The sequence below is a fragment of the Bacillus rossius genome, chromosome 1 (genome assembly GCF_032445375.1).
Source record: "Bacillus rossius redtenbacheri isolate Brsri chromosome 1, Brsri_v3, whole genome shotgun sequence".
NCBI classification, from domain to species: Eukaryota; Metazoa; Arthropoda; class Insecta; order Phasmatodea; family Bacillidae; genus Bacillus; species Bacillus rossius.
In genome coordinates this window covers 260,090,464-260,106,663 of record NC_086330.1, presented here as the reverse complement: position 1 = coordinate 260,106,663, position 16,200 = coordinate 260,090,464, and the positions used below count along the sequence as shown (strand labels likewise).

General features: G+C 35.7%; 2 protein-coding genes across 3 annotated transcripts in view; one reads left to right on the top strand and one right to left on the bottom strand.

Moving 5' to 3' along the window:
- Nucleotides 1–16,200, bottom strand: part of LOC134527517 (coatomer subunit beta') — a 163,301-nt gene that overhangs the window by 28,049 nt on the left and 119,052 nt on the right. For both annotated transcript variants that reach the window (XM_063360253.1, XM_063360252.1), the window contains exons 13-14: nt 14,364–14,571; nt 12,913–13,063 (exon numbers count right to left, since the gene is read on the bottom strand). In XM_063360253.1, coding sequence (XP_063216323.1) covers nt 12,913–13,063; nt 14,364–14,571 — 359 coding nt within the window. The remainder of the gene's footprint in view (nt 1–12,912; nt 13,064–14,363; nt 14,572–16,200) is intronic.
- Nucleotides 177–6,105, top strand: LOC134527518 (zinc finger BED domain-containing protein 4-like). Its single transcript, XM_063360254.1, has 2 exons — nt 177–604; nt 2,721–6,105. Exons 1-2 carry the CDS (start codon nt 457–459, stop codon nt 4,421–4,423), a joined length of 1,851 nt encoding a protein of 616 aa, XP_063216324.1. The 5' UTR covers nt 177–456; the 3' UTR covers nt 4,424–6,105.

Genomic DNA, 16,200 nt, shown 5'->3' with positions numbered 1-16,200 from the left:
AAATGTCTATTTAAGCTCAAGTTGTAATACTGCAGACCTCTGACTAGCTGAAAATTTGTCTAGATTGTACATACATAAAGACTTGAAGAGATGTTCCAATATTATTTAAGTTCCAAAAATATATACATATTGTCAATGAATGATTATTGAACTAAAGTGTCTCTGAGAACTAGGCATGTGCGAAGCTTCGATAGTACAATCGAATTCGAAGTTTTTTTAATATTCGATAACACTTCGAAACGATATGAAGTATTCGCATTAAACGAAGCTTCGTCGTATCATTCAAGTTGTGACGTCACGTGCGATTTATTTTCTGTTAACTTCGGAAGATCGACCTATCGCTCGAACGTGACGTCACTATCGATTAATCTAAAGTGTTGTGTAAGTAAACACAACTAAATTGCTGCATTTGTCGACTACCGTGGGTTTTCATAATTTTATCTAACGAAATTAAAAATGGATAAAGGTGCAGACGGTTCATTACAAGCGAAAGAAGTACCGTCAAAAAGAAAGAAACGTAGTGCAATATGGAATTATTTCACAGATGTTGGCGATTGCTCCGCACAATGCGATTGTTGCAAACAGTCGTTCAAATGTCCGCGTGGTAGGTTATGTAACTAGGTTTTTTTTTATAATAAGGGTTTAATAATTTGTGAATAGTGTACACATTGATGTTATAATTTATTATTTGGATGGTAGTATCTTCACCGAACGCAATGCAACCGCTAACGTAAAAAAAGAAGAAAGTAAAACACGTCCCATCGCAACCACTCGTGGAATGTTTACGTTTCGTACGTTTTCAGATGCCTTTAACCTAATAAAGTTTCATGTCTGCCTTTTTTTGTATAAGATTTTCGTCATGACGTTTGTAACAATGTTTTCGTGCGGTGTTTAAAGCTTTAATGATGTAATGTGCCACAATAGAAATTTGTGTGTGCCATGGATTGGTAGTGTCTAAGTAGCAAATTTTCTAACATACGGTAAAACTGAATTCCCCCAAAACACGTTTCTAAATTTTTGTTAGTATTTAATTGGTTTGGGAGTCAACTTGATTTGGATGACAAAATAGCAAAAAAATGGTACAGTAAGTAATCTGTAGGATGATTATTGTTCACATTTTCCCTCATAGAGAAGTTAGTCATCTAAAAAAAAATCAACAATTCTGACAATGGTTGTTTTTGAGTAGGCTATTATTTTTCTTGAAAACCATAAATAAGTATTTTAAATGTTGCTAACCCAACAAACAATTTACCATACTTAAATTGTAACTAGGCTAACCTAACCAATGATTGCTGTGTCTAGGGGGCATGGACCAGGGTGAGACTCGAACTCTGGGCATGATGTCACCCATGTGGGGCTTGGCGCTGCACGCCGAAACGGATGGTACCATTATTTAAAATCAAATCACGCCGAGGTATATTTGATAAAAAACAAGTAAACAAACACCCTTTTACATTTAACTCTGGTGATCCATGAACAGCCAACATGGTATTATTAATTTAAAAATAACTTCAATAAAAGTTATTATTAATGAAAGGCCTTCGGCAAGTCTGAGTCTATAGTGGCCAGTTAATATTTACGCAAAAAGGAAACAATGAAATTTTTATGTACCTGTTACACGCACTGTGTCTGCATTACACGATACATTGGTTACATAGGTTATCTGACGAGCTATCAGCCATGATGCCAGCTGCTGACTAACGAACCATAGACAACACAACACTCTCAGCGCTTACCAACCGAGCTGACAGTACATAACAGAAATAAAAAATCTATTACCTGAAAACTCACACAAAAAACACTAGGTATTATTAAAAGAAAATTACAGTAATAATAATTAAATCGAAATTAGGGTATGAGGCACTGAATCGACCGCACCCTCTTGGTGTAGTTCGTGGCACCCTCACATGCACATGACTTCTGCGGGAAATTTGAATGCCAGGAAAGGGAAGGAGGTTAGGAGAGTGCTGGCATATCAGACAATGTCAGGTTCATTCAGATTAGAACAGTATGACCTATTTTATAAATAGATAACTTAACAGAGCCTAACGAAATGTTCAAAACTTAAACAACCAGTTAAATATTTCAATTACAGCAATGCAGTTTACTAGAATTTTCAACTAAAATGAGAGGAACTCAAAAATACAATTACTATCAGTTTTTCTTCTTCAGTTGAATACCTATCCCATAACATGAGAAGATTTTAAGGGAAATTAGGCCTCAACATCTTGCAATTTCAAATATTTTGATACTGCTTACAATAAAACTTCCATGCTAAATATTTTGGTTCTACATTTCATAGCACTTAGCTTTGGCTGATTGTTGAAGCCAATACTTGCGAACTGGTCGTATGAGTATTCCAGTGTGAAATAATAAGTTATTGCCTCGTAGCACAGACTAGAGCCTATTAGTATATACATGTTTGCAACAAGGTATAGAAGGTCTAGGGGATATGATTTATGGCTTGCTCTCCCAAAAATTGGGATAAATAGTTCAAAATTATATTTATAGCAAAAAGATGAGAAACTTCAAGATGGAAAGGCCTAATCCCCCTTTATGTCTTTCCAAGGCTACCGATGGTTAAAATTTTGCAAATACGACTTTTTCCAATTTAAATACACATTTAGTACATTTTATAGTTGTACTGGTTGTACTAATGAAATTATTTACTGTAGTAAAATAAGAGTGACACATCAACAAAATTTTAATATTGCTTGCAGGCACTACAACAACACTTCAGAACCATTTGGAGGCAAAACATGCTGTGTTGTACAAGGAACTAATGAAAGACAAAGAAAAAATTCATGAGCTTGAAGGAACTTGTGCAAAAAAAAAACCAGTGCTGCAGCCTACTTTAACTGAAATGTTCAGAAGTACGCAGAAGATGTCACCATCCGACCCTAAAGCACAGAGCATAACCAAACAAATTGCCAAAATGGTGGCAACAGAACTTTTGCCGTATGAGTTTGTAGAAGGGTGTGGATTTAAAGAGTTAATGGGTCACAAAAATGTTGCACCTACATACACAGTACCATGTAGAACTACATTTTCTGAACATTATATTCCAGCTCTTTATGAGGAAACAAAACACTCTCTCAAGAAAATGCTTGTACAAGATTTACCAACAATATCATCCATTGCATTTACATCTGATGGCTGGACTTCTCGCTCAACTGACAGTTACATTAGCCTTACCTGTCATTATCTCCGACCTGACTTCACGTCTGTGTCATTTGCAATGAGTAACACTGTTGTAAATGAATCCCACACAAGTGTTCAGGTGGCTACTACCATAAAAAATGTTCTTATTGACTGGGAAATTGATCCAGCAGTGACATCTATCCCATTATTCTGCATCACTGATAATGCCCATAATTTCAGACAGGCTTCTGTGTCATTATTTAAAGATGGTTCCAGATCATGTTTTGCTCACACCCTTCAAATTGCAATTGAAAACAGTAAGAATGATTGCCCGGGTACAACCACACTTCTTAGTAAGGCCAGGAGTATAGTTGGTCATTACCGAAGAAGCACTCGTGCTAGGAAAAGACTTCACACATTCCAGGAACAGTTGAACATGCCAAAACTAGAAGTAATTCAACATATTGATACACGTTGGTGTTCAGAGTACCAAATGCTCAAGAGACTGCTGGAAATGAAACCTGCTCTTGTAGCCGACCACGTGAACTCTGGCGATACAGACATGCTGACCGCCTTGGAATGGAAACATGCTGAAAACTTTGTTCAAGTTTTACAACCACTTGCAGAAGCCACAGAAGAAATGAGTGGAAACACTTATCCAACATTGTCCATGATCATTCCAGTACTTCACTGTCTTCTTTGTAACCTTGAATCACACATCACTGCCAAAAAAGATGGCATGACACTTGCAAGAGCATTGCATAAAAATCTAAAGTCAAGATTTCCGAACTACATGCAAGAACCCCTACAGCGTGCTGCAATGTTGGTTGATCCAAGATTTAAAGGAGTGCTTCTATCTACTATTGAATCGGAAGCCATTCTTTTGTCAGAGATAAAAAGTTTAAAAACTGATTCCAATCCTGTACAAGAGGCTAAATCTAGCATTCCAAACTCTGCACCAACATCTTCTCTATGGGCTGTCTTCGATAGTATTCCAATGCAAGAAAATAAAGATTATGATGAAGGAGAAGAAGAAGTGCGGAGGTACCTAAAAGAACCTCGTATCAACAGACATGACAATCCATTAAATTGGTGGAAAAATGAAGGTACAAAGTACCGATATTTATCCAAAGTAGCTCTGAAGTATCTGGGGGTTCCTTCCACACAAGTAAATTCAGAGCGTCTCTTTTCAGCAGCTGGAAATGTTGTTTCAGCACGAAGAGAAAACTTGCTACCTCAGCATGTCGAGCAATTGGTGTTTTTACATGCCAACTTGAAATAAAAGCTAACCTGTTGACCGGATATAAGAGCCTAGTGTGTAAATCTTTCAATGGTGTTTTGTGTGTGTATAGTATTAGTCATTTTTAAATATTTGTAGAACATACTTCGTTTTGTTTGTTCTCCAATTGAACATGGGGGTTAAATAATTTTTCCCAGTGTTATAAAAATTTATTAAACTTAAAACAATGAAAACTTTTTGATGATTGAAAAGAACAGTGATTAATTTAAGATGTGCAATTGTGTACATGTACATGTTTTTATGTAGAGATTTTTCAAAATGAATTACATGCTTCATGTTTGTAAATAGAACTTAAATTAAAGCTGGAATTTTATTTAATGTAGAGCATTTTTACACTCTGTATTAATGGGGGTTGAAAGTTGATATTAAAAATAAAAACTTTTTTTTTTTATGGTTTTGAAAAGCAACTATTCGCATTCGATTCGAATTCGCACAAATAGTTATTATTCGCTTCGCAATTCGCTTCGCAATGAAAATTTGACATTCGCACATATCTACTGAGAACTGTATTATTTTTAAAATTAATCCTTCACAAAAATACAAACTGGTCGCTCAAAAAATCTACACTGACTCCAAAACAGATTTACTGTATGTTAGTATAAACTGAAAGTGGAAACATTACATACTGTTTATAATACAATCCAGTTGCTGCTTGCAACTTACCGTACAAGATAAAGGACTACATCCTCGGAACAATGATAAAATTACTGTATAATGGTTATGAACTGTTACTGATGATTGTGATCAAAATTTCTAATTAAAAGTTCCAAAAAACTAAAAAAGTTAAATACAAAAGATAGAACTCTAACCACAGCTGTCAAATTGTCGTTACTACCTCAACTATTCTAATAAAATCTCCAGTATCAAGGGCAAAAGCTAAAGGTAGCAACAATAAAATATACTTGGAGGTGAGGGTGTTAGTTAATATTGTTTTAATAATATAGCTGTGCATAAAAGCTCACAAAGAAATTATAATTAAAATTCTTGACAAAACAAATAAAAATCCAGGTTATCAACAAATGCAAGCAACAGAAACATTATTAGGGTCCTGGTTCTTATTAGTCAACAGTTTACTCAACATATAAGTGAGATCTCAATGAAGGCCACCTAGCTGAGACATACAGGATGCGTCATGACTGCATTGCACATTACACATAATGACTATAAACTAAACATAAGCTACTGCATCCACTCTCACACCCCCTCGCATAACCATTTGACCACAGCACTGTGACGTGTGTTGCACAACAAATGCATAACCTCTCACTTATATTACAGATAAGTCCAATGAGCTGATCACTATCCACAAAAAAGTAATAATAATCAACAATAGCACTGATTCAACAAGGAATGAATGCAAAATATTTTTAAAAAATTTATTTTAAAAACATATATATGCATATAAAAAATATTAACTGGGTAATCAAGAAAATTCTCCACCTAACTGAGCTGCTCACAACTGGGCTTGTAGTACCATATAAACTATCAAAAAAGCCCTTACTATTCTCTTCCAATATGAGTATAGTAGCCAACCACTAAAAAAATATACCATTGGTTAGGATCATCACATTTAAGTACCTAGCATTAAACCAAAATATTAACTTATCTAAAATTATAACACTAAAATATGAGCTTCTGTCACAAATAACACTCTGGGGAAAAAAAAAAAATCAGACTAGATTCAGATTATGTTTTAACAGTTTTATATAATATATGTAAAACATTATCACTCTGCTTCGATATTATACTAGCACTAAATTTACAGTACAATGAATTGTGATTATATATATAATATATATATAAATTTTACTTATACAATTCAAGTCTCTGAAGTATTACCACTTTCAAACTGTTGGCTTGTATATTCAAAATTTCTTTTCATAAACAAACTCAGAGATGTAGATTAAATACTCTATTTTAAAATTCATAAAAAAAATTAAATAAAAAATTAAATTTATAAATTTAAAACCAGTTATCTAAACTCAATTTCTCTCTCTCATAATTTTAAAACACTATCTAAGCACAGCATGGCAATAATTTTACATCTTAACAAGAGTCTGATTTTTCTTATTACACCACAGGTTTATAAACCAACCGCTTTTGTATCACTGTGCTTCCATTCTATTTTTACTACTGATGATACAAATATCCAAGCACAGATCCAGACAAACTCGAATCACAAATAGGAAATTCGCGAACACATCCAGTAATAACAGGGTGAAAATGGCAAAGAATTTGTCACAACAAAATATAAAAATCTCCTGCATAACAAAAGGTAATGAATTTCCAATTACAGGGTATCTACTAATTACTACAGAAAATGGCCGTATGACTCACTTTGTGGCTAACACAGGATATTCTTCTCTACCACCTGTGTGAACTGACTCGTAATTTTGCAGCATACTCAAAATATGTATTCCCACTTACTTGTGCGAAGATCTGCCAACAACTTTACAACACCAGTTGTAAAGAACTATTACCTGGGTCAGCTCAACATCTGAGCCAAACCAAACTGTACCCAACAGCTCAGATATTTTTTCCATACTGGAACAGACGATCATAACTGACCAGCTGCCCATATTGCCTGTACGACGATCTTGACCACACGTTACCTCTTGATACACACATTAATTTAAATGCCAATTTTATAAACTGCCATAACTGCAGTAAAAGGATAAGCCCGTAGAATCACCAGTTTCGTATTTTCATGCAGGAGCTAACACCACGAGTACACTTTAATTTGTCGTACTTCTCTCACAATGCCAACCTGGCTATCACAACCCGGCATAAAATTGTAAATCATCAATTTTAATGCACAATATTCCTGACAACGAACTTCTCCATATGTCGTGCCTGGCAACTCGGCGACATCCCTCCTAATAACAAATGCCAGAAGACGAGCTGAACAAAATGGTGAGAAAGACAAAAGACAATTACCAATCATATTTCTCTACTACATTAATTTGTTAAATTCCTCAAATGACCGCAATATTTACACTTTATAGAAAGTAAATATTTAATTTCCTTTAATATCTATTTAGTTTAATTATATTTTATTCCTTATGTTTATTGTACTCTATGATTAACCCAGACTGTAAATTTCTTTCGTTGTCGTTTGTCTATGTATTACTCTATGTTTATTTTTTTTTATTTTAAATATTGTCAAAGTTAGCATAGCAGTATTTTTTTGAATTAACGATTAATTTAAAGATGAACACGTCAGAAATGGTCAGTAATTTTATTATCTTTTGTTTTCAAAACAAACTAAAGAAAATTGTTTACTAGTGATGAAAAAATATTCTTTTAGAATGAATTGAGACTTGATGAAGACAACAGCTAAAACGCAACGATTCTGAAATTGATTTATAAATTAATATTTTATTGAAGATTGGAAATGGTAATTACTGCAAATATTAGCTGAGTTTGGAAGAAAATAATAATTTTAATCTACGAAGATTTTACTCAGACATCAAGATTTTTAAATAATTCTTTAAGAAGAGGAGTCGTCATAAATCTGTATTCAAGAGACCACCAAATGCCTTTGATATACTTTGAATACTACGAAGATTGAATACTGTTTGTAAATACAAAGAAAGAAGAATCCTGTCGAAATGAGAAGTCACAGTTCGAGCCCGGGAAGGATGAACGTTGCGCAAACCAGTCCTGTCACAGCCCATTCGGAAGGATGGAGGCGTTACGGCGTGTATTCCTGCCGTACGCTAGAGGACGGAGGAGCAACCCAACTATCGCAGTCCTTGACAAGTCGAACCAAGGAGTCTCAGAGAACCTACACGTCGCGTGGATATCCTGCAGCAAGGTTTGGTCCCTTACCCCAACAACCGAAGACTCACTGTATAGAAGCCCCTGAACAAATTACAATTTAAGAAAAACGAACATAGTTTTACCGATCTAGACTCTGTAATATTATATTGAATATTCCCATGTAAAGAAAACCTATTAACTTGTTCATCTTTAGATTTAAAATCAAATTCCGGAATCGCGATCCCGATCAAGATAGTATAATTTAGTATAGATGGAATTTGGTATTGTAATAATGTATTACTATTTTTGCTGGCTAGTACTGCTTGAATTGTACCCAGTAGTCCACGCTCTACCGTACTGAATTTAGTTAAAAATAGATAACTTCCAATAATTAACATTTGATATTAAAATAATTCACTCAAGTGAAAAGAATTGTTAGATGCTTGAAGTTGATAGTCATATATCAAATTCCATCTGTAGTTTAGAATAGGATAGTTCTAAGTTAATTTTTCTATTAAGGTTATTTTGTGTATGTAAAAGTGTATTGTCACTGTCGTCACAAGCACTGCACATGAATATACAGTACATTTGGATTTGATTACACTTTATTCCAAGGTCTAAAGTCACGATATTAGTATATAGTAGGGCTGTGCGAATCCTCCATTTTCAGTTCGATTTGATTCCGAGTCGAATCCCTACCAACTATTTGAAATTCGATTCCAATTTCAAATCTTTTCTTTCATTTTTAAGTTTTATTATCATAATAATTTGCATTAAGTTTATATACTCATATTACTGAAGGATAAATTGTTTCACAAACAAAAGAGTTGACAGTATTATTTTATTACATACAATTTCCAGCTGGCAGTTGTATAAATAATAATTACCTTGAATGTATGAACTTCTTTAAATGTTATTTGTTGCTTTCATATACAACATTCACAGATTTATATAGGCTACACTGCTACAGTTTACATACGAAATAAAACACTTTGACATAAGATTTATGGTGGGCTGTATATACATACATTGAAACAAATGATTTTACAAAAAATAAGAAGTACATAGACCTATATGTTAAAGCTACCTATTCCTTTCACAAAAAGCTAAAAATATAGGCCTTTTTTTTAGAGGTCTGTGAGCCTAAGAATATTACTTCGAGCCGAGCTCGAGCGAGCCTACTTGAAAGTTCTCGAGCTCGAGCTTTTGTGGTACAGTTACACTTTTGGGAAATTATTTTTACCTTAAACTTAGTATAATATTTGAAAAAAAGTATTAAAATGAAGTAGGCTTATTATTAATTTTGGGTAACTATTTACAGAGTGCATTTACATTTTGCACTGCTAGGAAAAAAAAATAATTTTTGCCATTGAATCTTACCTGTTTCCATTGGTTCATTAGTAACTGATATCATCCAACTAACATAACCACAGTTTACAAGTATATGTTTGTGTAAATGTAACATATCTTTGGAGTAATTTCATCCTTGTCAATTTTTCTGGAGTCCTTACTGAGCTTCAACAAACTTAGCACCAAAAATCATGTTGATTGAAAAGTACATTCACATTGTTTCAACATTTCCACTTTTCAGCACAAAAATTCTGAGAGAGATTGTCATAGAGTGTTAAATTCTGTTCTTTAATCTATCATGCAGAAAAAAAATTTGTTCTGCACATTCAGGAGTTAAATTAGCTCTACAATTGGAGATGGTGTTTCCAGCAGAAGAGAAGCATCTCTCGCTGGCAACCTGTGTGGCTGGAATGCTTTAGTAAAATTGCTTAACCTCAAAATTAGTGTCAAATATCTGTAACTTGTCATTAAAGTTTAATCAATTGAAAGTAATAAAAATAAAAGCATTTTACTTCATTCAATTTACACTTGCAAAAAATAACATACGCACAATAAACCTAGATGGAAATATATCCTGAAGTCTGAAATATGTTTACTCATGTCATCAAATGTAGAGCTGTACTGAAGAAGCCGATTTTGCCAATATTTAGTAGAATCGGCATTTCTGCCGACTTCCGATAAGCTTGTTAATTTTCGGCCGATATTACTGAAAAAACGAAAGAGACTGTCATAACCTAAAAATCCACGAATACCCTTTTCACTTTTCGTGGTAGTACTGCATTCTTTCAGATAGCATTATTTCTTAGCAGCATGTGCCAACCGTACATATCAAAATTTAACATCCTTTTTTTTTTTTTTAGTAATGTTCTTTAATTTTAATATGTCATAAATAAATACATTACCATTGCGGTAAATATACATCTCGGTTGTTACGGTAACTATAGTGTAAATGTGGTACCTATCATGCTTCTGTAGTAATTATGGTATCTACAAAGAATCTTTAGTTCTTTTTATGGTAGTTATCTAAAGATAACTATTGGGTTTGTACTGTATTTATGTTACATCATCCATATTTCTTCATAAATTGTTGTTCATTTGTCTTTCCTTCATATGTACGTGCGCCATTACTATTTAAGACAGGAACTTTCAGAAAAATTCTAAACGGGACTTTATATGACACATTTAATGGCGTAAATGATGAGACCCCGGAATATTTAAATGCTTTATACGGAAAAACCTACCATGCGGGACCTCGTAAGCAAGTTTTACTGTATTTTTTTCCGAAAATAGTAAAACTTAATAAAAATAGTAAATTTCCGGCTAAATAACATGCTGTTCTTGAAGCTCGAGATTTTCGAGCCGAGCTCAAGCTTGAGGTAAGTACTCGGCTTGAGCTCGATTTTCGAGTACTCGGAGACCTCTAAATAAATAAATAAATAAATAAATAAATAAATAAATAAGTAAATAAATAAATAAATATATATATATATATTTGGTATCGAAGCATTTCGAATGCATTAAAATTAATTGGGGCGAGTTCGGGTATTCATGGAACCGAACCGAAATCGAAAATTTCGGGTACCCGCACACCCCTAGTATCTAGAGTACTTTTGAAACACCTTACCTTGACTTTTACACTCAGGCGTCTTAATAAAATTCTTAATACTGAGAGAGTTAGGCTAGAGTAGAAGAAATTATTAAATAAATTAAATAATTTCATTTTAGACACTAGCTGACCCTACATGACGCTGATTGCCTCCGTAGCCGCTCTTCTCTTCCAATAAAGACAAGGGTTAGACATTATTTTTAACCAATTACAAAAATGCACAGAAAAAAAAGTCAGTCAATCGTGGGCACATAGCAACACGTCAATTCTTTTTTTTTAATCATGCTCAAGCCAAGTCTGTCTTTCTCTCAAACTCAAATAACTGATAAAACCATTGCATCAGCCTAGTTGTTCAAGAACCTTCTAGAACAATCCCAGTATCCCCGCATTTACAAAACAAAGAAATATAACCAACAATACTAAGCAAATCATCAGAAACACTTAAAAAGCATTAAATAATTTAATTATGATCATGAAACACGTGGCAAAAGGACAAATACTTCTAAAAAAAAAGGAATAAATAGCTATTATAAACATGATATCAAAAAACCTCACCGAGTACTGAAGATGATCAGAAAACATAATGAATCATTAATCAACTAATTGAAAACGTTGGGAAACTATAGCCTGGGTTGTTACAAAGTGTGCGGGAATGGTCGCAAGTGTACAATTAACTAAATCCATGTACCATTCATTGAATTAAGCAAGTTCTGGACATTATTCGGGTTGTGAGTGTGAATGGTACTCCACACATTCAACGTTGATGAAGAAAAAGGAAATGGCAGGTGCTGTCCTTGTTTCAAATGGAAGCAACAGATTGATAAACCCAACAACCTAGTTCAAGGAAACTCAGGAAATGAACAGGCCATGACATATGCAAGGACAATCTCAGTTTTTGCTTTAAATTATTCTGTGATACCATAATAAACCAAACTCAGAGAGGCCAGAATAGGATATGAACACTAGTCATCTGAATTGACATTTCAGTGTCTTACCATAGCCACATAGCATTACTTTTCTCCAGTGCACCAACAAATCACTGTTGGGCCAAATTGATCCTGGTTTGATTCCTGGCAGGGCCAAACCCAAATTATTTGCAGGTGGGAAACTTAGCGGACATTGCAGAGAGTTGCTGCATATCTCAAGGTGTGAAGCTTCAACTAAGCTAACCAATCAAAGCTCTTTTTAATATTCGAATTGACTATGTCAGAGGATTTGCTATTTGTTTTATTTGAAGCTTCATCTGTGATGCAAAGTTTCGTGTCTGATGTGAAGCTTCGCATTTGTTGCAAAGCTTTAAAACAATGGAAGTCTAAGATCTTCGCAAATGAAAATATTAATTTTTTTTTTCCGTGTTGTATACACTTTGCTTTAATTAAGTTGTTTACTTGAAAAAAATCAAATGGTGGCACTCTGTTTGCTTTCATGAATGTTCAATATTAATATTATAGATGTTGATGTTATAATTTTTATTGAATGATGTTACACAATGGGGCTAATTGGTTAATCACTTTATCAGTTCAAACTTCAAATGTTCATAATTTTTTTTAAAATTTATATCTTTTTTTTTATAAAATAAGTGTAATACAGCTTCACCGAGAATAATATTCGCAATTATATTCAACTTTGCAAATATTTTAAACATCTGATTTGACAATCTCTTCTGATAAAAAAAAACTAGCATTCGCGCAGGCTTATGAAAGTCTTACAAAAATGACATCCAAGCAGGTGAGGCTGCTGCTAGCCCACTTACACGTCAAATGTGAGACCTTTTCTTCCATCTCCGCTATGTCTACGTCGGCGTCAGCACTGGCGTCCACATCGTCATGGCCAGGCACGTAGCGGAAACTCCCGCTCTCCTCCGCCGCCTTCATCTCCTCCACCGGGTTGCGCTCGTAGTTGGGCTACGGCAGAGTGCGGACAAGAGGATTTGACACTTTGCTCTCGCGGCCAGCAGAGAGACGGCTACAGTTGCCACTGATCGCCCGCCACATCTCGTGCCAAAGCGGGCTGTATTGCATCTCTATCAAAGTGCTTACATAAAATATTGTGACGTTTAACACTGTGAACATTAAAATGTATTATGATGCACACTAATAAATACACAATGTATTTTACACTTCCAATGCTGTTTTGTTTTGCTAATTTTTGACATATATATAAACAATTTTTTGTAATTTTGAAAATACATTTTTTTTATTATAGCTAAATATAAAATGCCACTAAACTGGTACACTTTTAACAATTAAACATTTCATAATTGCGTTACTAAATGTATTGTTTCAGACATAAAACTAAAAATCCTGTGTTTTAGACTTTCGGAATACTTATTCACCTCTCCTGTAAACAATATAATCTTATCATATATTTGTACTTTGCTGGTTGTCTGAGACTATTGCATAAGTATAATTAAATAATACCAGCATTAACTTTTAAAAACGTTTAAATAAGTCACAATAATAGATGCTCATTTCTAAAATTATAATATATAATTTTAGGAAAAAATAAATGCAAACTTTTCCAATTAATAATCGGAAGTGCTCTTGGTGATAAAAATGTGGAAAATTGGTATTCGACCTAACATCAACAAATATTTTTTTAAAAGACTGAACACTACACTGAGAAATTGTTACACGGTTTATTACATTATTCAGTACCTATCTCTTGAAACAATAAAAAAAGGAACCTCTCGTAAGGCTTTTTTAAAAATAAAAACAATGTTTTTGTAAAGAGATGGGCTGAGACCTGAAAACTCCTGGAAAGTTGAACAAGTAGCTTCAGATGGATCATCTCGAAAGTAAAGTTCATTGCACTGGATCATATGAGACTCAACATCCACAAAGAGCATAAAATAGTGTACCACTATTTTGCAAACACTCTACAGTAATGTCTGAGCAAGGTGCCCCAGGTAATATAAAGGTTGTGGAAAAAGCAGTGCACCTGGGGTTCTCATGGCAGAGTGATTCTGTAATGGTTCTCCATTGAATTCCGCAATGTGGAGGTAAAGGGACAACACAACACACAGTCCTGCAGCCCAGGTAGTAAATTTTCCGCAGTGAAAACACCGACTCGGCCGGGAATCAAACCAGGGACCTTTGGATCCCAGCCAGGAGCCAGGAGCCAGGAGCCAGGAGCTATGTCGGAAGATTTAGGAGATCTGGCACTCAAAACTCAAGATGAGAGTGGCTGCACTGCGAGACTCACCACGATTTCGACGCACGCGCTCGCAGGCAGACGCTGACGCCTCTCTCTCGCCAGAAACTGCTCCGTCTTGAGTGCATCCACGAGGCCCGGAAAGAGGTTCTCGTAGTCCCGGGGGTCGGCCAGTGACTGGCCCGCCTTCTCGCTGAGCCGGGACAGCGACTCCCGCCACAGACCGACCACGTACGAGATCTTGCTCGGCAGGTACGTCCTGCACAGCGGGATGACGACACGTGCTCACAAGACAATACACGCCAGGAACTCTTGCGGTCAACTAGGATTACTAGTGAGACCTCACTACGGCAAACTGTGTTCAATGTATCCGGACATCATTTTCACATTTCTTGAATGAATGAATTGAAGCTTAACTTTTCCTTGACATCAAGGTCATTAGAGACGATGATGGTGATCAGATGATGATCAAATATGGTACATTCTTGGAATGCCAAGGCCAAGGACTGAGAATGGGGTGAGGGGACACCCTCAGAAAACCCACCGCCTGCAGGCTACATTTATTTCATACAGTAAAGCCTTTTTGTTACGACCCCATTTATTGCGACCACCTCTCTATTACAACCCGATTTCGAGGAACCGTGAAAAAATTGCCGAAAATCAGAAGAAAATCGGACAGAAAATAAGTTTTTTGTGGTGAGCAGCGTGTTACTGCGTTTCTCTTGCCGAGTGCCCTACTGCCGTAGGCAGCGCATATCTAAAAATAGATACCACTTCTTGTCGACCGCTGTTAGCGCTTGACAACCCCCATTCCACGTCCCTTTGCCGGCAGGGTGCAGATAAAGGTTTTAGTGGCAACGTGTTTATAGTCGGCCGCTCACTCGCCCCTGCTCTCCCTCTCCCCGTACTGTGCGCTGCGGCCGATCTCGGATGCTACTTGTACTTGTTAACAATCACGTTATCTGCTTCATTTTAACGAGAGTAAAAATATATTAAAACTCTCAGCAAATTGATAAAAGCTTGTGTGTCCGCAAAACAGGGCACAACACTGGCCCGCCAGTTGTTTTCATTCAAAATGTGGCTAAAGAACTTTCATGGATCAGGCTGAAAACATCCGGCAATATGTGTAGGTTACAAGGAATCTTGTTATGAATTCAGATGTTTTTCGAGTAGATAACACAGCGGCCGACTGGATGCACGCCTCGACTTGTTTTAACTGCCGCATCAATGTTTATTTTGACAGCTCAAGCAATTATCTTTTCCCGTGGGTTGACAGAAAAAGGTCGCCTCGACTCGTTTTAACTGCCGCAGCGATGTTTATTTTGATAGCTCAAGCAATTATCTTTTCCCGTGGGTTGATAGAAAACGGTCGCTTCTCCCAGGAAAAAAAAAAAAAAAAAAAAAAAAAAAAAAAGCTACGCCACTTATTCCCCACACAGGAAACACACTGGCTGCCGTCTGTCTCCCCCGCATTTATCTTTCTTCTAACATTCCACGTCTCGCCTCTCGCGCGAGCAATAACGCAGCGACCACGCATTGGGCCGTTTTATGCTTTGTTTGGTGACAGCAGCTTGATTTTATTCGGTATATTCCTTTTCATAGGACCCTTGCTATATTTATATTTAAGTTTGAAAGCTGGTAAATTCCTTGCCAGAGATGACTGAATTCGAACTTGGTGTGAAAAGTGACATATTTTGACATACTATTTTTTTGGGCGATTTTGGTGGGGGAGGGAGGGTTCCGAAAATATTTACAACGATCTTACCCCTCCCTCATAATAGCCCAATTTTACGGGAGAAGGGAGGGTGAAAAAAACATTTTCTCACTGAAGGTTTTTCAAAGGTGAGCGAAGTTGGGGTGTTATAAGGGAGGACACTAGATGGTTTGT